The sequence below is a fragment of the Abrus precatorius genome, unplaced genomic scaffold (genome assembly GCF_003935025.1).
Source record: "Abrus precatorius isolate BTA unplaced genomic scaffold, Abrus_2018 Scaffold5, whole genome shotgun sequence".
NCBI lineage: Eukaryota > Viridiplantae > Streptophyta > Magnoliopsida > Fabales > Fabaceae > Abrus > Abrus precatorius.
Window position 1 is genome coordinate 20,572,901 of NW_020874395.1, and position 24,231 is coordinate 20,597,131.

Sequence of the window (24,231 nt, forward strand, 5' to 3'; positions counted from 1 at the left end):
TATAAGAACTTTTCTATGAACTTATCCAAATTAGACAATATCTTATTAAAATAAACTATTTTAACTTATCCCAATAAACTTTATCTTTAAATTTAAGACAAACTATCATTTTAAATAAAGTGCTTAAATAATCATTCAAACACTTTTGAGCATGAAAACTTTTATTCTCACTTTGCCCGATGTATTAAAATATTCCTTGCACCAAACGTCAACAAAAGAGGTGCAAGTCTCTCCACTGCATGGATAACTCAGCTGCCGATATTCAGAACATCAAAGGACAACTTCATCTTATATCTTCAAGAACTGACATTCTGAATTCTCTCTCATCCATGCAATTGCAAGACAAAGTAACATGTTTGAATTCATGTTTAAATGGGCATTATTCTATATTTACTTTAACACTGCTAGTTATAACTTTGAGAGTTAAATTTACATTTACAAGTTTTTTAATGTGTTTTCAAAAACAACTTAATCTTGATATCAAGAACAAAAATTGCAAAATTCTTTAGATTCCATATATTTGGGTGAAGTACACAGGCAAATCAATTATATTTATATGACAAAAGAAAGAGAAAGCTTTGGTTTTGTAAGGATCACAGTCCAAGGCAAAATGCACATTAAAATTAATCTTCCTTGACCAAGACAAAATTTTCTGATCACTGCACGACCCTTGCAAATGTCATTCCTAATAGTTTCATACTGGCTGAACTGAGCCGAATTTACAAAAGCTGGGGAATCATACATTTTCCGCAGCATCCTTTTGTGATTCCCGTGCACTCCGTGTAGCAGCCAACCTCTCCGCAGCCAACCTTTCTTCCAGCGCTCGAGCACCTCTTTCTCTGCATGAACAGTGGTAAGTTATTTTACGCAGTACAATAATTACAATAAGAATGACACAACAATTGTTACTGGTTTTGATAAAAGCTGAAAATAATACTAAAATCTGTAAACAGGGAATTTGAAAAGAATCATCCCCCCTTTCTTCCCCAAAGAGGATTTAGAAAGAATTCTTCCATTTAAAAAATTATAAAAAAATCTGTCAAATTAATGCTCCACTAATTAGTCAGAAATAATGCTCCACTATTTAATCAAAATTTCCTTTTATCAGACAAAATAAAACAAGAAAAAGAAAAAACAAAGCAAGCACTCAGAACATTTACAAACAACTTACCTGTTCTCTATTTAAGCGAATAATATATCTAAAAGAAAGCCAATAAAGTAACTAAATAGGCAGAAATTGACCGGACAATTGCTCCTCAATAGTTAATTTGTTTAATTGTTTCCTTGTAACATGCTTAACAAATGTAATTTCTATTTGACAACTTAACAATATATACAACTGATCCAATTAAAACTTAAACAACTGCTATGTTGAATTACCGTCTCCTAGATGCCTCAATTGAGTCTGAACCTGGTAAAGGCTCACTTTCCAGAGTGTAATCTTGACCATCATTAGAAGCATCAGATCTTCCACAGAACATCCGGTGAAATATTGATGCAATAGGGTCTATTCCCGGTCTACAAGACAGAAAAACAAAAAAAAAAAGAAAATTCTTAATATTTTGAAAGATGATAATACAGCTAACCATTTAATTTTCCTGCAAACTAAGAGAAATTACCTTAAGAATTCTGGGAAAAATGTGGAGAAAGCAAAATCCTCACTTGGGTCACCCCTAAGTTTTGTTTCTGGTTTCCTTTGCCAGTATCTAAGGTAAATCCAGCTTATATATGTGCCAGATATAATGGTTGGAAGATATGTTGTAGCCACTAGTGTCCAAAAGCTAATAGCAATGGCAAGCAATAAAGTGATAGATGGCAACCACTGAAGAGATGAAGTGGCAAAAGATTTAGGGCATTTGCATAAACCTATTACTGTTGTGACAAGACGAATTAGAAAAAACAGGGGAAGAGTATCAAACCATTGTTTTTATTTTGATGAAAGGAAGTTCTTGATCTGGTATAATTTGCTTTACGCCAACCAAGAAACCACATATAACTCCATGAAATCCAGAAAGTGGCATGTAACTAGAACATTCCAGAACAGTATAAGATAAAAAGAATTTGTTCAAGGCAGAATTGGAATCTGAGTCAATAGATAGCCTAGAAAACAAGTAACTTCAAGAGCCTAAGAGGGAGAGGGAGTCCCCAAATACAATACTCTGGTAAAATTTTATTAATATGTGTGTTTTAGCTGACACACTGAACCAACATTTTCTATCGCCAAAAGAGCATAAGTGATCAAACATCAAATGGGCCTCCGTTTAGCTTTGAATTTTAAAATTGGAGAGCCAAACTGCAGCACAAAATGTGGACAAGGGAAAAATCTAATAGACTGAAAGAATAAAAAGAGACAAAACAGCATACGCAACAGAGAAAATATCATCTTAGATTGTAATGGATTTGATATACATACAGGTAATTCTCCAGCCTTGTAATGTAGTATAAGGCAATAGCAGTGATGAATACACAGACTGAAGTTAGAAAATTAACCACAAAGATGAACTTAAAGAATTCCCTGGAACCCCATATTGGTTCAAGCAGCTTCCCAATAAACAAAAGACTGAAAGTGCTGACCACTACCTATAAAAAAGTATAAACTATGTTAATTGCAATGTTCTTAAAGCCAAACGATACGACTCAGGTAATACAATGAATGGTAGTGAGTTCAAAAACAGCAAGTGCATACCCCGTATACAGATTGTTCAACATAACCAGCTGTAATGAGATTCCAGGCAAATGGGATTGTCCTGCAAAATGAACCAACAGGAAAATATTGTTAAAAAAAAATTGAAATATCAACAGTGTGCTACATAACCATACATATATGGAGAATTGAACTAGCTCGGTGGCAAAATAAGCTTTGCATATCATTTTTAGACAATTGGTAGGACCTAGTCTCTCTCATTATTAAAAAGTGCTTTGGATTAGAATGGAAATTTCTTAATATTGTTTCATTCAAGTAAGTTTTTGTGAAAATTCCCCTTTTCATTTCAAATTGACAGTTAAGACCTGATACTTATTTATAACATGTTCAATTTCAAATATGAGAATGCTAAGGTGGATGATTGGACACACGAGAAAGGATAGGAAACAAAATGATAGTATATGAGAAAATATTAGAATAGCACCTATAGTGAAAAAGATAACTAAAAATCCTCTAAGGTGGCTTGGTCATGTGCATAGAAGACCTTTGAAGGCACCACTAAGGAAAGTGGATTGTATGATTCTTAATCTGGTAAAGAGGGACCAAGTGTTAGGGGACACAATCTAAACTCAGGTAATTGAAGAAAAAGGAAAGGATATTTTATTGATTGTGATAGGAATTAGGATTACAATAATCCCACAGAGCCAAAGCTCCTCTCAGAGAACGTTATGCTCCTCTCCTAAGTCTAGCCAAAGAACAACCCCCCTCCATTCCTCAAACTAACAATTTAAATAAAGAACAATGAAACTAACCTAATCTAATAACAGAACATCCTGACTGACTTATTCAAATTCAAAACAGGGGTGGTGATTTCAAAAGGTTGTCCAATGCGGAAATGCAGGAGAAAATAAGAAAGGGGGAGTGCTTTAGATGTGAGGAAAAATATGGGTCAAATCATATTTGTAAAAATAAACAGTTAAAAGTGATGTTGTTGGAGGAAATGGAGGGTATGAATGGGAGTGAGGAGGACAATTCAGAATGTGAGAAGAGGGGCAGAATTCAAGCAATTATCGTTAAATAGTATTGCTGGATTTACCTCCAAGAGGTCCCTTAAGGTGTGGGGTGAACTTGGTCAGGAAAGGGTGATAGTGTTGATTGATTGTGGGGCTACCCATAATTTCATTTCCCATGAATTGGTAAGAAATCAATTACCAGTTCAAGATACACCTTCTACGTGGTAGAGGTTGGTGATAGACATAAGGTTCGGGGTAAAGGTAAATGTGCTGAAGTTGCGATGATGATTCAAAGGTTGGTGATAGACATGACTTTTATTTGTTTGAATTCGGGGGGGTAGAGATGGTTTTGGGGCTGGAATGGTTGGCCGGATTAGGAGAAATCAGAGCAAATTTTGAGCAATTAACTCTGAAAATAAGGGTGGAAGGGCAGCTGGTCACATTGAAGGGGGAACCGGAGTTAACGAAGGGCAGAACTTCATTGAACTCTACGATTAAGACTATACAGCAAGAAGGGGAAGGTTTTTTGTTGGAGTGTCAATTGATCAGCAGCCTGAGGAAGCTACAGCAGAGTTACCTCTAGTATTGACTGCAGTTCTGCAACAATATGCTGAGCTCCGGCAAGGAAGAATGATCATGCCATACATCTTAAGGAGGGATCTGCTATTCCCAACATCAGGCCCAATAGGTATCCTCATTACCAAAAAACTGAAATTGAAAAGATGGTTAGTGAAATGCTGGTAGCTTGAATTATTAGACCGAGTTTGAGTCCCTATGCTAGTCCTATTATTTTGGTAAAGCAAAAAGATGGAAGTTGGAGGTTTTGTGTGGACTATATAGGGCCCTTAACAAGGTGACTATACCTAACAAATTCCCTATTCCCATTATTGATGAATTGCCTGATGAATTGGGTAATGCTGAAATTTTTTCAAAACTGGATTTGAGGTCCGGTTATCACCAAATCAGAATGAGAAATGAGGATATTGAGAAGACAGCATTTAGAACTCATGAGGGGCACTACGAGTTTGTAGTGATGCCTTTTGGGCTCACTAATGCGCCGTCAACCTTTCAATCTTTGATGAATGAAGTGCTAAGACCATTATTGAGGAAGTATGTATTGGTATTTTTTGATGATATTTTGATCTACAGCAGAAATGACGATGAGCATGCACAAAATTTGGCTACAGTAATGGATCTTCTACAGCAGAATGATTTAAAGGTGAATGGGAAAAAATGTATTATTGGCCAGTCTACTTTGGAATATTTGGGCCATATTTATTTCAGTGGATACTGTGGCTGCTGATCCAAAAAAATTAGAATCTATGTTGCTTTGGCATCAACCTAAAGATGTGAAGAGCTTGCGGCGATTTTTAAATTTGACGGGATATTATAGACGGTTTGTGCAGCAATATGGTCTCATTGCTAGACCATTGACTCAACTCTTAAAGAAGGATAGTTTCTTGTGGAGTGAGAAAGCTCAAGTTGCTTTTGATAGACTCAAGCACGCCATGACCTTACTGCCCACATTGGCTGTTCCAGATTTTTCTAAAACTTTTGTTTTAGAAACTGATGCTTCAAGAATGGGTTTGGGTGCGGTTTTGCTTCAAGATGGGAAGCCTCTTGCTTATTGGAGCACTGCTTTGTCAGACAGAAATCAGTGTATGAGAGAGAGTTGATGACAGTATTTAAAGCTGTGCAAAAGTGACGACATTATTTGTTGGGAAGTCATTTCATCATACGGACGGACCAAAAAAGTTTGAAATTTTTCACTGATCAACGGTTGTGGGCAGAGGAATAATTCTGTTGGATTTCGAAATTGTTTGGATCAATGTTGTTAAAATCGCGATTAAGATCGGGAGATCGCACGATTTTACGATCCTAAATGTCTCTCCCGATCTTGATCGCAATGGGGATCTCAAATGTGGAAAGATCGATCGAGATCCCGATCTTTTCTCATAAGATCGTAGGATCGGAGATCCGATCCGATCCTAGGCGCAGCTTTCTGGATCAGATTCTGGCCTTGGAGCTTTTGGGTTGGGCTTTTATGGGCTGGGCTTCCGGGTCGGGTTTTTCTGACCCAGTTTTTAAAAATAGATGTAGGGTTATTTTTTCCCCAAATTTTTCCTATTCTCTCATCTTCTCTCTTTCGTGCAACTGCGACCCATTGTCTCATCTTTTCCCTTGTGACCCATTCCCTTATCTTCTCTCTTGCGACCCATTTCCTCATTTTTTCTCTTGCGACGCCACTCTCTCATCTCTCTTTGGTGTGAGTGACACAGTCTCTCATCTTCTCTCTTCTGTGCTGCGACCCAAGGTGGTGTATTTGTTGGCTGTTTGTTGTTGGTTGGTGCTTGCTGTTCTGGTTTGCTATTGGTTTTGTGTTGGTCACTATTTGCTGTTCTGATTTGCTCTTCCTATTGGTTTCGTGTTGATTGGTGCTTGCTGGTTGACTATTCTGGTTTGCTGCTCTGTTTCCCAATTCTCCGTGGGTGTGGCTGGTTCTATTTGGGTGAGTTTTTCTCAGTTTTCTGTGGGTGGATCTGCGTGGGTCTCAGTTTTTTATTTCCCCTCTGTTTTTGTTCCTTCGTTGCTGCATGGCGGATAATATTAGAAAGGAAGTTGGTGGCTGTGGAAAAGGAAAGGGAATTCAATTAAGTGGAGCTGGAGCTATAGGGAGTGGTATTGTTGGTGGAAGTGGAAGTTTAAGATCAAAATCAAATAATACTGCTGCAAATTATAAGACAGCAGAAGAGAAAAAGGCTTTATTGGACACCTTGTGCTACACATTGCATTGATCTTATGTTGGAGGATTTTGAGAAGAAGATACAGTTATGTAAAGAAACTATTGCAAACGAAAAAAAAATCATAACTTACATCTATTATAGAACTGGTCTTATATCTTTATTGCATACCTTTACTCAAGGTACAAATTTAATTAGACCTGCAGCTACACGTTTTTCAACTTCTTACTGGACTTTGGGATGCTTGAATGACAATAAAGGATCATTATTGAGAATGTTTACATTCAAAGAATGGAAGGATAGTAAGTTTGTCAAAACGAAGGATGGAATAGTTGTAGAAAATCTAGTCATAAATAAGGAGTCTTGGAAAGATATTCTGAATTGTTTAAAGGGTGCTTATCCCTTAATTAAAGTGTTGCATTTGGTGAATTCAGAGGACAAGCCAGCCATGGGTTTTATTTATGAGAAAATGAATCGAGCCAAGAAAAAAATTCAAACAAACTTCAATGCTGTTAAAAAAAAGTATATTAGACTCTAGTTTAATTTGATAATTTATAACTTTGGTTTAAAAAAATTATTTTTTTTTTCATTTTTTAATCTCTAATTTCATGCCACTCTGGGAGATAATTGATGAAAGATGGGACAACCAATTGCATAGACCTCTGCATGCTGCAGGCTACTACCTTAACCCAATTTTGCATTATGCTCCAAATTTTTAAGCTAATTTTGAAGTTAAGCGTGGATTATATGAGTATTTAGAAAGAATGGTAGAAAATATGGATGAAATGAATAAGATTGATGGTCAACTGGAGTATTTCAAAGCTAAAAAAATATATTTTGGTACAAAATTAGCAATTACTGGAATGAAAGTGAAAATTCCAGCACAATGGTGGGAATTTTATGGTGGAGAACATCAAGAGTTACAAAAAATTGTCATTCGTGTATTGAACTTGACATACAGCTCATCTGGTTGTGAGCGTAATTGGAATGCTTTTGAAATGGTAAGTTATTTCTTAAAACTACCAAGTGGACTACGTTAATTATTGTGTTAAATTATTAATTAATATTGTTGATATTTAGGTTCACACCAAGAAAAGAATCGTTTAAAGCAAAAAACGATGAATGATATTGTATATGTCATGGCAAACTAAAAATTAGGCAATTGTATCATGAGGAGGAAAAAGTCTAACTTTGACATTGAGGATGTTGCTTCTAATGATAATTGGATTGTAGAAGAGGAGAATAAGCTAATATCATATATGGATTTAGATGAGAACTTGATTCAAGATGGAAAAGCAAACAGTAGTGTTGGTAGTGCAAGTACACCTATGGATGATTTGGACCTTCCACCTGCTGATGATGTGAGCCTAAGGTGGATGATATTGATAAAGATGACTATAGAGGATGATTATCTTGATTGGAGCTTACAAAATTTATTGTAATAGATTAGTACTAGTTTGACTAATTATGTGTTGTATTGGATCTAGAATTTATGACTTTTAAGTTATGCTTAATTAAATTATGTGATTTAGATGTTAATTTCTTTATATGATATTTTTTATGCTTATATATATGTTTAAGTATAGTTTTACATGTTTAATAGGATCTTAAGATTTATTTTACGATCCCACGATTTACAATTTTTGCCCCCCTCCCCCAATGGAGTCTGTGTTTGGCTTGGGCTGAATTTTGGTTCAACACAAACTATAACGCATCTAGTAAAATTGACTCCCTTTTTTGGGCTTTATATGGAATTGACCCCCCAACGCTTTTAAGGGAGACAATGATTCCTTCTCGAATGGAAGAAGTGAATCAGCTGCTGCAAAGCCATGATGAGTTGTTGGTTGAATCAGCTGCTGCAAAATGACGAGCACAACATCCCCAAGGGCCCTTAATTTCACATACTTCAAATCTAGAGACAAGTAGTTATTGTAATAATTGAAGAAGACATTGTAAAAGCAGCATAAATAAACTAACCAAAGAACTAAAAAATGTTCAAGCCAGTCTTACGAATATTAGGTTGCCTTAATGACTTAACATTACACATCCTAGAACCCATCTTTCCCCTTCAACTACAAACATAAGGTGTATGATGATTCCAAGCACAGTCAATCCTCAAGATCCTCCATCAGCTAATGCAAGTCTCCAAATACAAGCCCATGAAGGTGAGCCTCACTGTGCCACCTACATCCTTGATATTGCCTAGTCCTTCTACACCTTACAAGATGGGGATAATATTGAGGATAAAACAGAAGCATGACAACCAAAACCCAAGCTACATACATGATGCTAGATGTCCTTATCAAGCCCAGCTTGCTCCCAAGATCCATCCTAAGTTTCTAGAGAAACTAGAGTCTGTACCTATCTTTAATTGTAAATTTTGATCACTCAACTGATATAGTCAAATATTAATGAGAAATTATCAATATTTGCTTTACAAACAGTATACATTAATGTAAAACGAAAAAATTATTATGTCAACATATCTAAGCCATATTGAACCTTGAATTTTTAAAAATTCCCCATATCTCCATATCAATGTTGCACGTGGAATCATACTAGTATTGTATTAAGTATCTAGGCTTCATATGGAGGGATCATCATTCGATCACCACATAAGATAACGAAAACTCATTTTCACAAGCTGGGACACCATAACTATGACAATTCAAGCTGGGTGACCCATGAGTGAATGCTTTTCACCTAAATTGACCATCATCCTCATCCTCTCACTCAACCTGACTCTTTCAACCCATTGTCTCTCTATCTGTCTGTCATCATTACTGTCTTTTGTCAATCTCCATATGTCACAAATCTCTGTTCTTCATTAATCTCACCATGTCTCAACAACACACAGAGATACAGAAAATTACAAAAACCATAGGACAACATATATAATTAATCTAAAATTAACCTAAATAAATTCTGAAATCCTAAGAGAGGATTCATGTGTTGTCAATTTTAGATCCACAGCCCAAGCCCCATTTCTCAGCCGATCTCTGTTAGAAGGTGAGATGTTCAGTTTTAGACTTGTGAGCATCATTAAGCTCTTACACCCATGACCACTTCACTGTTCTTTTCCAATCTCTGTTGAAGGGGTGAGTGGTTCAACTTTTGATCTCTGCTAGGTGACAAGGTGAATGATTTGAGTAGGATTTATCTTTACCTCTGTTTTGATACTGTGGAAATGTCATCAAATGGGACTGGTGGTAGTGTAGGTGAAGTCACAGCAGATGGCTGCTCTGGTGTAGCTGCTGCTTTCTTTTATCGTTTTAGTTTTTTATGTGTTGTCAAAAACTTATGTCACTTATATTTGGAGTCGTTAAGTTGTAACTTAAGCTTAAGTTTTGAGTTGCTAGTTGTATGAGTTGTGAACATCTTCTAGTGTTTTCAATTTTAGTTATATGTACTTGTGAGTTAAAAACTATTTTTCAAACCTGATATTTTACATGCACGTAGTTGGAATATAATTTTGGACATTAGGTAGGATCTCACAATCTATGTTACAATCAAGCGGTTGAAGCCCCCCCCCCCCCCCCCACCAACCAGAAACTATGAAATATTGGAGTCACAAATGTTTAAAAGTGGTAGAGAGTTTAGCATTTAATGTAAAGCAAAGAGATCAAACAATAGCTATAAATCAAATATACACTCTACGCATCCTGTCAAGCCCTCTGTCCCCATTTCTAACCAAAGTCACAAAATTCAATCTTCAAATAGTCCCACATTCCTATTATTTACCAATAAGCAAAGTTGATGAGCAAAACAAAAACAAAGAGAAGCCAATGGCATTGACACAACAAAAGAAACTACAGAGAACTACTTCAAATTCTCTACTCAAGAAATAAAGCAATTATTGCATTCCTACAAACACGGGAATTGAAAACAAAGAATTAGCAGTAAATAAGCAGTCATCAATGAAGGAATTTGTTGAAAAGCCCGAAATATTACTTCAGAATGAAGGAAATGCACGTACCTAGCGGGAATAAGGGCAAGATAGGTAACAGCTGAAGGGAAAAATTGAACGGTAATGTGAGTACCAACCAGCACAACCGCAAGGCCTTTGCATAACCGACTGAAGCCAGAGAAGGGGTTCGTTCCCTGCACCAGAAATAATGAGTGCAATTTCGAGAAGTTTCTAGAATCGAAGATCTGATAACAGTTCAGTTACCCCCGAAATTACTGGCGTGCTCATGGACTCGGCGGTAATCCCAATCTGAGAGCGGAAAATGAAGAACAAGATCTGATCTGTCTGGGCTTTCGTTTAAAGAGAAGACGTGAGAAAAAAGAGAGCAACACGCTTTTAAGGTCCTTATGGTGGACCCCTGCCACACAGGATCTGATCTTCAGACGTTGGGATTCATTGCACTCACTCTTTCCTACTGTGACACCAGCCACCCACCGATAAATCCAATGGCTTATATTGCATCCTTTCATTAAAAATAAATAAATTTATGTTGCCACCTCTACCATCTAGAATATATAATTTTATTTAAAATTAGTAATTTAAATTATTTTTTAAGAAATTGAATGAAATTATATTTAAAATAATAATAATTTATTTTAAATTTCAAATTTTAATAAAACTATTGATCATAATAAATTTAAAAATAAATTAAATATATTAAATATGCTTAATTAATACACAAGTTTATTTATTTTTTTAAATAAATTATATTTTAAATATAAAAGTATATATTTAAAAATTATAATATGCTTTTTATATATTTTATTAATTTAAAATTTTTATCATATTTATAAATTTATAGTAATTATGGATTAATAGATAAAAGTAAATAAATAAATAAAATATATTTTTTTATTTTTATAATTTAATTAAATGATATTAAATATAATTTTAATATAAATACATTAGAAAACATTTAGTTATGAGTATAAATAAAAGTATATTAATTTTTTTATTGTTATAAATAATAAATTAGTTTACAAAAATTATCTAATGTATTTTCTTAATTTTAAGTTTAGTAATCGATGAATACATAAACATAAAAAATAACAATTAAAAATTAAATTAAAGAAAAAGTGAGAGTAAAATTAAATCACTTAGAATTTATTAATTTCAAAATTTTAAAATATATATTTCATATTGTTGGGTAGTCTAATAAAATTATAGGTCATAATAAATTTTTAAAAAATAAATATGTTACATAATTTATTAAAAATATCATTACATTGCATGTGCATTTCACAAGTTTGCTTATATTTTTTATTCAATTATTTTATGTAAAAATAATTTTAAATATAAAAATATTTGAAAATTTTTGTAATATATTTTTTATTAATTTGAAAATAAATTAGATTACAAAACTATCATGCATGTAAATTCATAATATTAAATATATAATTTATTTTAATTTTATTTTTTTAGTTATTGATTAATTGATAAAAATAAATTAATAAATTTACAATGCTAAATTAGAAGAAACATATATAAGTTAAGTTAAAAATAAATAAAGAAAATATATGTTACTTTACAATTGTCATAATTATTTTAACAGAATAATACTAAATATGATTTCAATATAAATACATTAAAATTTATACAATAATTTTTATTCTTATGAAAAAAAATATATATATATATATATATACACACTAATATAATGTATGTTTTTAATTTTAAAGTTTAGTTCTTGATAAATATATAAACATCGAAAGATAATAATAAAAATATATATTAAAAGAAATATAAAAGTAAAATAAATAATATAAAATTTATTAATTTTAAAAATTAAAATATTATATATATATATATATATATATATATATTATTTGATGATCGAATAATATTATTGATCACTATATATTTTAAAAATAAATTACAAACGGTAAATAATTTATTAAATATGATAAAATTATGTAATATAAGTTATAAAATTTAAATAAATAATCTTTACCCTTTGGTCTATGAATTTGTTTTTATTTTTTTAACTATAATTACAATTTCAAATTACTAATAAAAATTTTCAAAAATGATTAAATAATACTTTTTAAAAATAACTAGTCATATTAAAAAAATAATATAAATAAAAATATAAAATAAAACAATTAAGTTCAAAAAAATTAAAAATAAATTTATTTTGTTAACGTCATAATTTTATTAACATAATAATAAATATGATTTTAATATAAATACATACAAAACTATATTCTAATGTCCCAAAAAATTATTGTTATAAAAGTAAAATCAGTTTAAAAAATGTCACACGTAAAAATTAATTATAATGTAATATATATTCTTAATTTTTAAATTTAATTTTTAGTTAATAGATAAAAATATTTTAAAAATTTTAAATTAAAAAATAACAATATGAAATTTAGTTTTTTTGAAATTCGATTAAATTATTTTATATTATTAGATAACTTAATAGAACTATTACTGATTAACTTTATAAAAAAAAAAATCAGTTTTAGTAAATAATTAATTCAATATAACAAAGTTACGTAACTAGAGTCATAATTTAAATAATAAACTTATTAGTATATTTTATACATTTGTTTAGAATTTTTAACTAAATTTAATATAGCTTTTTAGACATTTATCATGTATCATCCCTATTTTTGTTTTTAAATTATTTAATTTTAAGATATATGATATCATATATTATATTAAAAAAATTACATTTTTCTTGATTTTTATGTATTACCTATATTTTCATTTATAACTTAAGAATGAATTGTAAATCTATAAAAAGATTTGATTTTTCTAGTTTGAAGCATTAGAACATGAAATGTTAATAAATAAATATATTTTGATATGATAATATTTAAAATATTAAAAAAATTATTTTTATAACATTTTAAATTCTAATTCTTATTTTTTTTTATTTTATATTTTTTTCTCATCGTAAAGATTTAGACTTTATATTAATTAAATTTTAAAAGTATAGTAACTTAAAAGTAAAGAGCTCGTGAATCCTAACTCTAAGATTTCTTTCTTTTTTTTTCTTTTATGAAAACAAGCATCGCGGCGCTGATAGGATTTAAGACTTGTTATGGTCACTATGAGTACCTAGTTATACCATTTGGTGTAACCAATATCCTGGTCGTGCTCATAGATTACATGAATAGAACCTTTATGAGCTTTTGGATAAGTTTGTTGTGGTGTTTATCGATGATATTTTGATTTACTCCAAAACTCGTGAAGAACATGCTGAGCATTTAAGGATTGATCTGTAAATATTAAGGTGAAGGCGATAGCTCAATGGCCAAGGCCTACTACCCTAACGGAAATCTGTAGTTTTCTAGGATTAGCCAGCTATAATAGGAAATTCATTGAAGGATTTTCTAAAATACCATTTTTCTTAATGAAACAGATCAAAAAGGGAAAATACTTTGAATGAACAGAAGTGTGTGAGGTTAGTTTTCAAAAGTTAAAGGAAAAATTGACATCAGCTCTCGTGTTGATTCTACCTAATCTAGAATAGAAATTTGAAGAATATTATGATGCATCGAGATAAGGTCTTGGATGTGTTCTAATGCAAAATAGAAGAGTAGTTGCTTATGCTTCGAGACAATTGCGTACTCATGAAGTTAACTACCTTACCTATGTAACGCCCCAATTTGCGCAAATTAGTTAATAGTTTTTAGAATTTAATTATTTGCTAATTCTAGCTTATTAGCATCGGAAAAATTAGGTAGATGCTAATTTTTATTTTTTTAAAGGAATATTTAGCGATTTCTGAGTTTGGCATTTTAGAGTAACAACATGCAATATATTTGGTTCCAATATCGCCAAGAATTGCTCTGATTATGTTCAGCAGTACTGTCCCAAAATACCTTGAGAATCTTATCCGAAAAGTCACTTTTTGTCTTATTTAAATAAGTGTCAAATCATAATTATTCGCCTTGAAAAACGTGAGATTTTCTAATCATTACAAAGATTTAGTAATAATTTCTTAGGTATCAAAATTGTTGCACGAAATTCCGTGAGATCTAGCAATCATTACTCGGAGATTTCCAAATCTAGTATCGGCCACTAGATTTTCATGCAAACAAACCTTGTCCCTCATTTTACAAACATCGTGGTTGCCCAAATATTCCGAAATCTAGTATTGGCCACTAGAATTCCATGCACAAGATTTTGTCTCCCGATTTACCAGCAAAATCTCTTTAGAACATTCTCTTGTCTTCCAAATTGCCGACACCATAATTATTCTAACCAATCACATTCTCTTGAATTTAGCACCACATCAAAAGTCTCGTCCACATGTCAACCTAGTCATGTCAATTTTTCCTGTCCAATCAAATTTCATGCATTTGCTGTCCAAATCTTACCTTTGGAATTTTGTGCCAATTTTTGGAATTTGTGGCATCCAAACCGTGTGCATGTAGCCTAGGTTGTTCCATGCATTTTGCTTGCTGAAATTGCACAAACCTTACTTGTAAGTTTGCCTAAAAATCCACTATTCATGCACAAAAAATCGTGACACCTTTCTTGCACCCTTGCACCAATTTCACTTCAATTTCACGTCAATTTTGCACCAATTAAAGCATGTGCAGTTTTTAAATTTTGGAGTCTTGCCAAGTATGCCAAACGTGGGAAGCTTAGTGGCAATTAATCACTCAAAGCCTAGAACCTTCATATAAATTGTTCAATTTTACCATTTACCCATTTTGCAACTCCAAAAACCGAAAACTTTCTCTTTTCTCTCTACCTTGCTCTCTCACTTTTCTCTCACACTTCTCATTCTATCAAAATCTCAAATTCTCTCAAAATTCTCCCAAGAAACCGAGAGCTTCCAGCCCCTCAAACACCACCACTTCTTCATCCAAATCACTCAAACACTTCACATCACCATCACAAACTTCTTTCTCCATCATCCTTTCAATTTTCGTGTGGAAGGAACCAACTTTGGAGGAGAACCTTGAAGAACTTAGCTACTGTTTTCTCGATCCAACAAGCTTTCCTTGGAAATCCATCAATTTCATCCCCTTCTCCACTTCATCTCACGCCCAAAACTTAAGGCAAGGGGGAGTTCTCGTCTTTCACTTTGATTCTTGCTTTCCCTTGGTTAAATTGTGAAAAATTCTTAGAAAGTTTCCATTTTTATCTTCAATGATCTTGGATAAAAGGATTGAACCGTTTGCATGTTAAGTTTTTGTCTTGTACTCCATTTTGTCTCTTTGAAATTCTCAGTTTTATGCTTGGATGTACTGATTTCTTTCAAAGCTTGGAACTTTATTAAGTGCGTGTAATTTCTTCCTTGAACACATTTCAGTTTTGCCTTTGCATGTTTGAAATTCTTGATCCTTATGATGATCCACCTTCAAAGCCATGAATCATGAGTTTGCATGTTGTTTTCCTTCACTTGCATGTTGGATTTTCACTTGAAAATCACCTTACCCACTTTCAAAGTCTCAGTTTTGGTCTTGTGTGAAGAAATCCTTTACAAAGTTTAAGTTTTTAACCCTTGCATGTGACATCCTACCTTTGTACGAAATTTTGAGCTTGGAAATGTGTTGGAAACCTTTTGTACAAGTTTCAGTTTAGAGGTTTTCTTGCTAAATTTCTTGAGTAAACAAAAATCTACCCTTGAGACCTTAGAACCGTGAACTTGCATGCCTTGAAACTTTTGTTACAAAACTTGATTTTATAAAAAGAGGTTCTTTCATAATTATTAAGAGTTTGAGTGCTAAATTGGCCTTGTGTTGCCTCGGTTTGCACTTTTAAACATAGCTCTTTGCTGAAAATTAAAATACTGCACTTGGATGATGGAACCTTGTGTTTGCATGTTGATTTTTCCCTATTTTGCTTGCTATGGACTTGAAAAATAATGAGATTTTGAAGGCTGGACAGTTCTGAATATTATGAGGAAAAAGGTTGAAATTAATGTGATTTGGAACCTTGGAATAATTTGAAAAGTTTATTAAGAGTAATGAGAGAAAATATTATAAAGGAAAAAGTGAAAATGGACTTAGATGGTCTCGGTTTTGACAACAAAAAGTGTTGCAAAATTCAGAAAAATATCTTGTATGGACCTTGCATTATAAGGAAACTAAGATTGAACTTGAAAGTGTGTTGTCTTAGTTTAATGCCTTAAACTGTGTGGAACTTGGTTGAGTGTGTGATCGAATGATTGATTGTAAAATTGGTTGTGATTGACCTTGATGTTACTTGGTATTGGTACTTGAAATTGGTGATGTTTGTTTGAATGAGTTGCTAGAAAAATGGAAGTGATGTGAAATAGTGTACCATTCATGAATTGCATTATTCCTTGAAAAACCGTGAAAAGGTTGAATTGACACTTGGCTGAAAAATTTAAATGACTTACCATTTGTTATGATTATGCCAAGAAATGGCCATGTTGATAATATTACATGCATCATTTGCATCTTACTACAAAAGACTTGATGAACTAAGAGATTGTGCAGCGAAAAATAATTACATAAGGATATATTGATGTTGATCTAGTGCCCTTGAGGGCTGAATTATAAAAAGGGACCTTGGACTTAAATGGTACTATATGGAATGTCGTGAATTAGACAGATAGTGATTGATTAAGTAAGGAGAGTGAAGAATTAACATATAACCTATAGGGGACAGTGTGAAAAAACAAGAGGATGGAACTTGGAAAAATAGTGAAATAAATTGATTAAGTTAGGAGCATAACAAGGACATAAGCTCGATTTGTTTTCCCTAAATAAAAATAAGAAACCGAGAGGTAATGTCTTTAAAACTAGTGTGAGCTAAATTGTTTGGTTGATGGTTTAGGCAGGGATTAGGTTAATGATTTGTCCATTTATGGAGGGAAAAATCGAGAGGAAGAGATGGAGAAAACAAGAGTTTAAATTAAAAGAATTATGGATAATAAGGTGATAGAGGTTAATGAGAATAGTGAAATGAATAGGATGAATTTGAATGGTGAAATTACAAGGATTGAGAAATGGGATGGTGCTGAATTTTAAAAGAGAATGAAGTGAGAAAGGGAAATGAATTATGAAGGCTTGAGTGATTCGCCTAAGTTAAGGTCCAAGATGTAACATGCTGCACTAAAATTATCCATGAGTGTGAAATTATAAAATCATGAGATTATGAATTATGATGAGAAATATATGTTATGCCCTGAGTTTCTGAATTATATTATCTTGAGATTATTATGAACTCAGTGAGATTTGTTGTGTAACTCATGGTATCTATTTATCCATGCTAAGGCATGTGACTCATAGAGATTATCTATCCATGTTACTAAGTCTGTGATGACTTTTAGCTTGATACTATATGCTATGATTTTAAGTCCGTTGTGACTTCTATTATCACTGTACAACAGCCCCAAGTAGCTGGATGATGTGAGTTGAGAAAACAATCACAAGGAAACTGAAAATGCTATTCATGCATCATATATTATCTTGTGAAATGACTTGATGGCATTACAGAGGCACAACTGTAGGTATTGGAAGTTCAGTCCAAAGTAGATCTTCTGGGGATGGTCAAAGGGGGAACATCCGACCTAAGTGGCACATGGCAGCTAAGCTCCCTGTAGTCGAGTCGTGACCCGCTTGCAAGATCTTAGCCAAACCTGACGTGAACTCCATAATAATAGGGTTGTAGAGGTCCATTCCTGAATGTGCCGTATGGCACTACACATCAATGATATGCTATTATTCTATTTTCTATCTATTATCACTGTGCAGAGTAGGGAATGGAGTCCTCCGATCGCCATACAACTTGAATCTATCTATCTATCTCTATGCTAAAAGCTGGGCAAGTCGCCAGTCATAGAGGAATGGGATCCCCATGCATCATTTGCATGCTATTAACACATGAGTGACTATATGGGTGAGATTAAAACCTGCATTCATGCATCATGTGCATTATTATTAGGGATGATTGAATATCTGTAGAATTGACTATGATTATGATCACATTTATCTCCCGATTATATGCTTGAGCCTTGTATGTTGCTGAGTGTGGATTGTTGAATGGATTTGTAACTGTGACGCCGCCTTCCTTGGGGTATGGCTATGTTTGATGTTTGTGTTTGGAGAACTCACCCCTGTGTTTGTGTTGTTTCGTATCGCTTTTCTTTTACTTATATAGATGAACAGGAACAAGGTGAAGGTATACATCCTTCCTCCCGAGGATGATATGTGGGTGTTTGACTCCGCAGCCCAGCAGAGTGTCTTTCGCGGATTCGCCCGAGTGATTCATGGAGTTGATAGTGGAGGCTCATGGATTTCCTAGTATGCTACTGACACACCCGTTGAGATTGTCCTTTCTGTACCTCTTGGTGATACTCAGTTACCTTATCCTGCCTTGTTTACTTCTCCCACACCCATGTCTGTGGACCCCCGTACACCTACTGCTAGATCGACTCCTGCACCTGTGCAATTCCTTTTTATGTCTCCCACTTTCCCACTTGTGCCAATGGAGAGGGATATCCATGTGGTGGAATCCTCCATTAGGTATACCACCATAACCTCTTACATGCACCCTGCACACCTATCTACCTTGGTTCCACCTACTGCCAGTCGTTCACCTCCCCGCACTGCTGGATGGGTAGAGAAGAATGGTGGAGATTCTAGGGCTGCTACTCCTAGTTCCACTTTCCCGACATCATCTGAGGAGTCTGACCCTATTGAGGATTACTCGCCTCTTGATTGATGTTGTTCTTTATTTCTGTTTTAGTGGAACTGCTCTTAGGGAGTTTGGTCTGTTTCTATTTTACGTATGTTGTATTTGAACTACGTGACCCTATAGTTTAACTATGAACCTATCGTTTCTGCAAACTTATATTTAATATATTTGAGGTATTTTCTGATGATGAGTTGTGATGATCTGATATGAGTATATTATTGAAGCTGAGTTATGGATTGATGAGATGAGAAAATATATGCATGTTAACTCTCTCAGAGAAAGAGAACTATAATTGTAAACTGTATGAAGAGAAAAAAAAAATAATAACCAGATTTTGGTGTTTTCTGAATTATTATGTTATAAAGTAGTTATCAATAATGTAGTGAATTGGGTCGCTACAACCTATGATCTGGAGCTAGCTGCTGTGGTGTTTGCGCTCAAGATATGGAGACATTATTTCTATGGCACAAGATTTGAAGTTTTTAGTGATCATAAGAGTCTAAAGTACTTATTTGATAAAGAAGAACTGAATATGCGACAACGAACGTGGATAAAATTTCCAAAGGACTATGATTTTACACCGTCTTATCACCCAGGAAAAGCGAATGTAATTGCGGATGCACTAAGTAGAAAGTCTCTGCACATTGCAGCTATGATGGTAAAAGAGAGGGAGTTAATTGAGAAATTTTGAGACTTAAATTTGGCAGTAGAATTGCGACCTAACAGTCTTTACCTCAGGGCTTTAAAGATTAATAATGACTTTTTGACTCAAATTTAAATTGCACAGTAAAATGATATATTTTTGAAATAAATGATAAAGCAAAAAGATGAAGAAAATAGTTTAGAATTTTATTGTGATGCAAATGGATTGATTAAGTTCAAAAATCGAGTGTGTATTCCTTATAACGAAGAGCTTAAATAGATAATATTGGAGGAAGCACATAAGAGTAAACTGAATTTTCATCCAGGAGCAACAAAAATATATCAAGATCTCAGAAAAAACTTCTGGTGGAATGGAATAAAGAGGGAAGTAGCAGAATATGTGACAAAATGTTTACTATATATATATATATATATATATATATATATATATATATAAAAAGTAGTTAGATTGCATGGAGTGTCAACCAGTATTGTGTCTGATAGAGACCCAAGGTTCACATCGAAGTTTTTGGAAGGTTTGCTAGAAACCTTGGGAACCAAGCTGAAACTTAGCTCAGCATGTCATCCATAGACTGATAGATAGATAGAGCGAACCATTCAGTATTTGGAGAACTTGTTACGAGCTTCTGTAATGGAACAACAAAGAAGTTGGGATGAATGCTTACCTTTGGTAGAATTCACATACAACAACAATTATCACGTGAGTATTGGAATGGCACCATATGAAGCTTTATATGGTAAGAAATGCAGAACACCTTTGTGTTGGTATGAAACTAGAGAAGTGACCTTGTATGTGCTAGATATGGTTCAACGACAAAACGATCAAATTAGGATGATCAGAGAGAAAATGAAGATCGCTAAAGATAGGCAAAAGAGCTATTATTATCAAAGGAAGAAATCTCTAGAATTTTAGGTTAGAGACCATGTATTTCTGAGAGTCTCACCTATTACTGGAATTGGTAGAGTACTGAAATCTAAGAAATTATCTCCTAAATTTATCGAGCCATTTGAAATACTGAATAGAATTGGCTCTATGGCATATCATAATTTATATCCTATCTTCCATGTGTCTTAACTCAGAAAACATGTTCTTGATCCTTCCCATATTGATGAATCCATATTTTACTAGTATTTTACAATAGTTTTTAGTGCAATTAATAAAGAAAACATGCTAGAAATAGTAAAAAACCCTTAAAAAAATAATAAAATGTTGCATGTCACTTTTAAACATAGTTATTTTAAAATTCATTGATTTTCTATGTAAAAAGTGACAATTCAAGTATGCTTTTGTAGGAAATTCTGAGCTAAGTTTATGAGGATTGGATGATCAAAGGAAAAATAGAAGAAAAGTAGCAAAAATTGGAGGAAAGAAGTTGATAATTGAAGAACAGCCTCTGAGTGATCACTTTCGCTGGTGAAAGTGATCACTCCAGAACCATAAAATGAAGCAGAGCTTCTGCGTAATCATTTTTTCTGGAAAAATTGAGCGTTCCAGAGAGTCCTCCAAGAAGAGTAGCTGCGCGTGTTCACTATTATCCACAAAAGTGAACACGCGCAAGAAAGTAGCTTCTGCGTGTTCATTATTTCTAGCAGAAGTGAACAACGCATGATATTAGTTAGGGAAGCTTCTGCGTGGCTACTATTTTCAACAAAAGTGAACACTTTGAAGTGCGCGTGGCTACTATCACCAGCAAAAGTGAACACGCGCAAGCAGAAATGAAGAATTAGCCTCTGCGTGATTACTATTGCTGGAAAAAGTGATCACGCCAGCAGAGCGGGAATTTTATAAAAGGCAGTTAGCTCAGGAATTTAGTAGTTTTTGTTCATTTTTCATTTTCTATTTGTTTTTGTTGTTGGGAGAGTCAGAGAGGGAGATTGAGGACGAACACCAAGCTTCATTTCTTGAGGGATTAGATTGGAGATTGGCTTGAAGATATTTCTTCTTTGTTCATTCTCTTCTTCTCTTCTCTTCTATTCTCTTTTTGTAATGTTTGCTTAAACTCTTTGTGGTTAGGAACTGTGAATCTGAAATGGAAATGTTGAATTGATTTTGGATCTGAACTTTGAGTTTTGGATTGGATTGAGTGATTGATTCTGCTGTTAAAGTAGTGATTGAATGGAAATTTGATCAACTAATCATAGAGGAACTTTTATCAATGGGAATTGAATTTGTTTCTCAGATCTGAATTAATTGCTAAGGTTATTGGTTTCTTAAGGATAAGATATCTTAATCTTGCAATCTTTTGGTTTCTCAAACTTAATGCAACATTTGATTGGATTAGATCTAAGGGATTAGAGGGATTTTATTAGATGCTAGATTCATTGAGGCAAGGGATTGTCCTTTGATTAATATAACGTGAAACTGATTGTCATTCCATCTAAATGCTTGAAAGTTCAGAACTTTATTGATTCAATGTTGAAGTTTTGGTGAAACAATTTCCTAACTACTCTTTCTACACCTGTTTACTACATACTTTTATGCTAACTGTTCTGTTTTACTTTCTAATTTCATTTTTGATACATTCATACCAAATCTATCTGAAATTTGTAAAGCTCAACTAATTGTGATCTTGTGAAGTGGTAATTGAGAACTTTATTCCCTGAGGACGATACTTGGAACTTAATTTGATTCTAAGATTTTTTTATAACTTGCTACAACAACACTAGTATACTTGCTAGTCAGTTTACTTTCAATGCAACAGCAGTTGTAAAAGTAACACATATCATAGAACTTAACCCCATTCAAGTTAAGGAGAATCTTCCATACGATGTGTATCTAGTAAGAGTTGCAGATCAGTCGAATTAAATAATTAAGAGGTAACAATATCTCATTGGTGAAAGTAATATGGAATATAAGTGATGAAAGAGATGCTACTTGGAAACCAGAAGACAAAATGAGATAAGTATACCCCTTTCTTTTCTAAAGTTGATGAATTTCGAGCATGAAATTCTTTAACAGGTGAGAGGATTATAACACCCTTGTTTCTGTATTAATTAAAATTGCATTGTATGATAAATATGCACGAGAAGAGATATTAGGAGATTTTAAAAGTATTTGAACTGTAAGGCTCTCACTGTAGTGAGAGAGAGAGGCGGTGAAAATAGAATATTCTGGAGCGCTCTCGCTATAGCGAGAATGTCTCGTTGTAGCAAAAAGTGCAGAAAACAAAGTTTTTTTGATATTTTTGTTGTAGCAAAAGGACACCTCACTGTAGTGACAATCTCTCGTTGTAGCAAGGAGTATTGTGAGTAATCTCTCGCTATAGCGAGAATGTCGCGATTCTGAGGATATTTAAGGATTTTTCTTCTTGAAAAATTATATTTTCCAAACATTTCATGTTCTCTCTTATTCCTCTCAACTTTCACCCTTCCTTTTCAGATAAAATTCTTCAAAACCTTGATTGTTCTTTGAATTTAAGATCGTAGAATCATTCTACACGATTCTAAGTAAGTTTCTTTGAGTTTAATCGTATGTTAACCATTTGTTTTCTTTGAATCTCATTCTTAAGAGAAAAATTTGTGTTACCTAGGTAGAAGTACTATTTTAGGACATTTTTCATCATTAACCTTTGTTTAGATCTTCATTATAAGGTAACAGGATCTCTATTTTATTATTATGTGTTATAGGTTATATGTTGAGCCTAGAAGAGTATATTTATATAGTATTTTTATTATGTATGCGTGAGTAATAAGTAATAATGAAGAAAGATTATTAATATGAATATGTTTAATGTTTTGGTTGATTGATTTTACTATGTAAATATGAGATATATGATAAGAAAGCATGATATTATGATTAAACTAGTTTTAGTGATATTTGATGAATGTGATATGACTTTATTGTTGAGAAATTTTGAATATGATGAACATGTCATCGATGATTTATTGAATAATGTGGTTATTGAGACCATGAGTTGAAATATGAGATTGGTTAGGAAGTTCTATTAAGCACAATCTTGTGATGGAATTGGAAAATGAATAAGAAAGGTAAATGATTGGTGTAAATAGTTACAGAGATACACTAGGGGTATAGAGTCCGGAAATTATACAAAAATTTCAGGGAAATGTAAGATGGTGAGCAACATTCGCGATTGTGTACATATTATTGTTGAGTGCGAATGTGCCACACGACCACACACTCTTTTTTTTACTAAACTCCTGACTATGCCTTTGCTAAGGGGCTCATGATTGTATACATTGTATCCGTATTGAATGAGATAACCGGCAACTATTTACATGACTGAGTACGACCCCGAGAACTGCTGAAGGCATCAAATGACTGTGATCATAGTGCACTGAAAGTGCGTATTTGGAAATAGAATGATAAGAAAATAATGAAATTGTGTGAATTTATATATTAGGAAAAGAATAATTGATATATGACATAAAGTGATGATTATTGTATAATTACAATTTTTGTAATAAGTGATATGATGCTATTGTGTTATGTTTGAAAGGTAGAATAGTTGCTCACTGTTACACCATCCTGCAGGTAGTAAAAATGACAACACATTCCTTGAGGATTGATATAGTAGATGTCTTTGCTAGTAATAGATTAAATTATGTTTTTAG

General features: G+C 33.2%; 1 protein-coding gene and 1 long non-coding RNA gene across 4 annotated transcripts in view; one reads left to right on the forward strand and one right to left on the reverse strand.

Annotated features, from left to right (window-relative positions):
• Nucleotides 1-7,963, forward strand: part of LOC113867408 — a 28,537-nt gene extending 20,574 nt beyond the window's left edge. The window contains exon 3 of the long non-coding RNA XR_003505171.1: nucleotides 7,849-7,963. This is a non-coding gene — a long non-coding RNA (uncharacterized LOC113867408). The remainder of the gene's footprint in view (nucleotides 1-7,848) is intronic.
• On the reverse strand, nucleotides 529-10,692 carry LOC113867406 (rhomboid-like protein 19). Of its 3 annotated transcripts, none has more exons than XM_027502711.1 (8): nucleotides 10,570-10,692; nucleotides 10,375-10,499; nucleotides 2,687-2,747; nucleotides 2,414-2,580; nucleotides 1,920-2,025; nucleotides 1,620-1,822; nucleotides 1,381-1,518; nucleotides 529-839 (listed from the first exon to the last, which is right to left on the reverse strand). In XM_027502711.1, exons 1-8 carry the CDS (start codon nucleotides 10,591-10,593, stop codon nucleotides 737-739), a joined length of 927 nt encoding a protein of 308 aa, XP_027358512.1. In that variant the 5' UTR covers nucleotides 10,594-10,692; the 3' UTR covers nucleotides 529-736. The 3 variants fall into 3 exon arrangements, with proteins under 3 accessions (XP_027358512.1, XP_027358513.1, XP_027358514.1); XM_027502712.1 differs by having other exon boundaries at nucleotides 10,582-10,593; XM_027502713.1 differs by lacking the exons at nucleotides 10,375-10,499; nucleotides 10,570-10,692 and adding an exon at nucleotides 8,901-9,053.
• Between the last annotated feature and the right edge of the window lie 13,539 nt (nucleotides 10,693-24,231).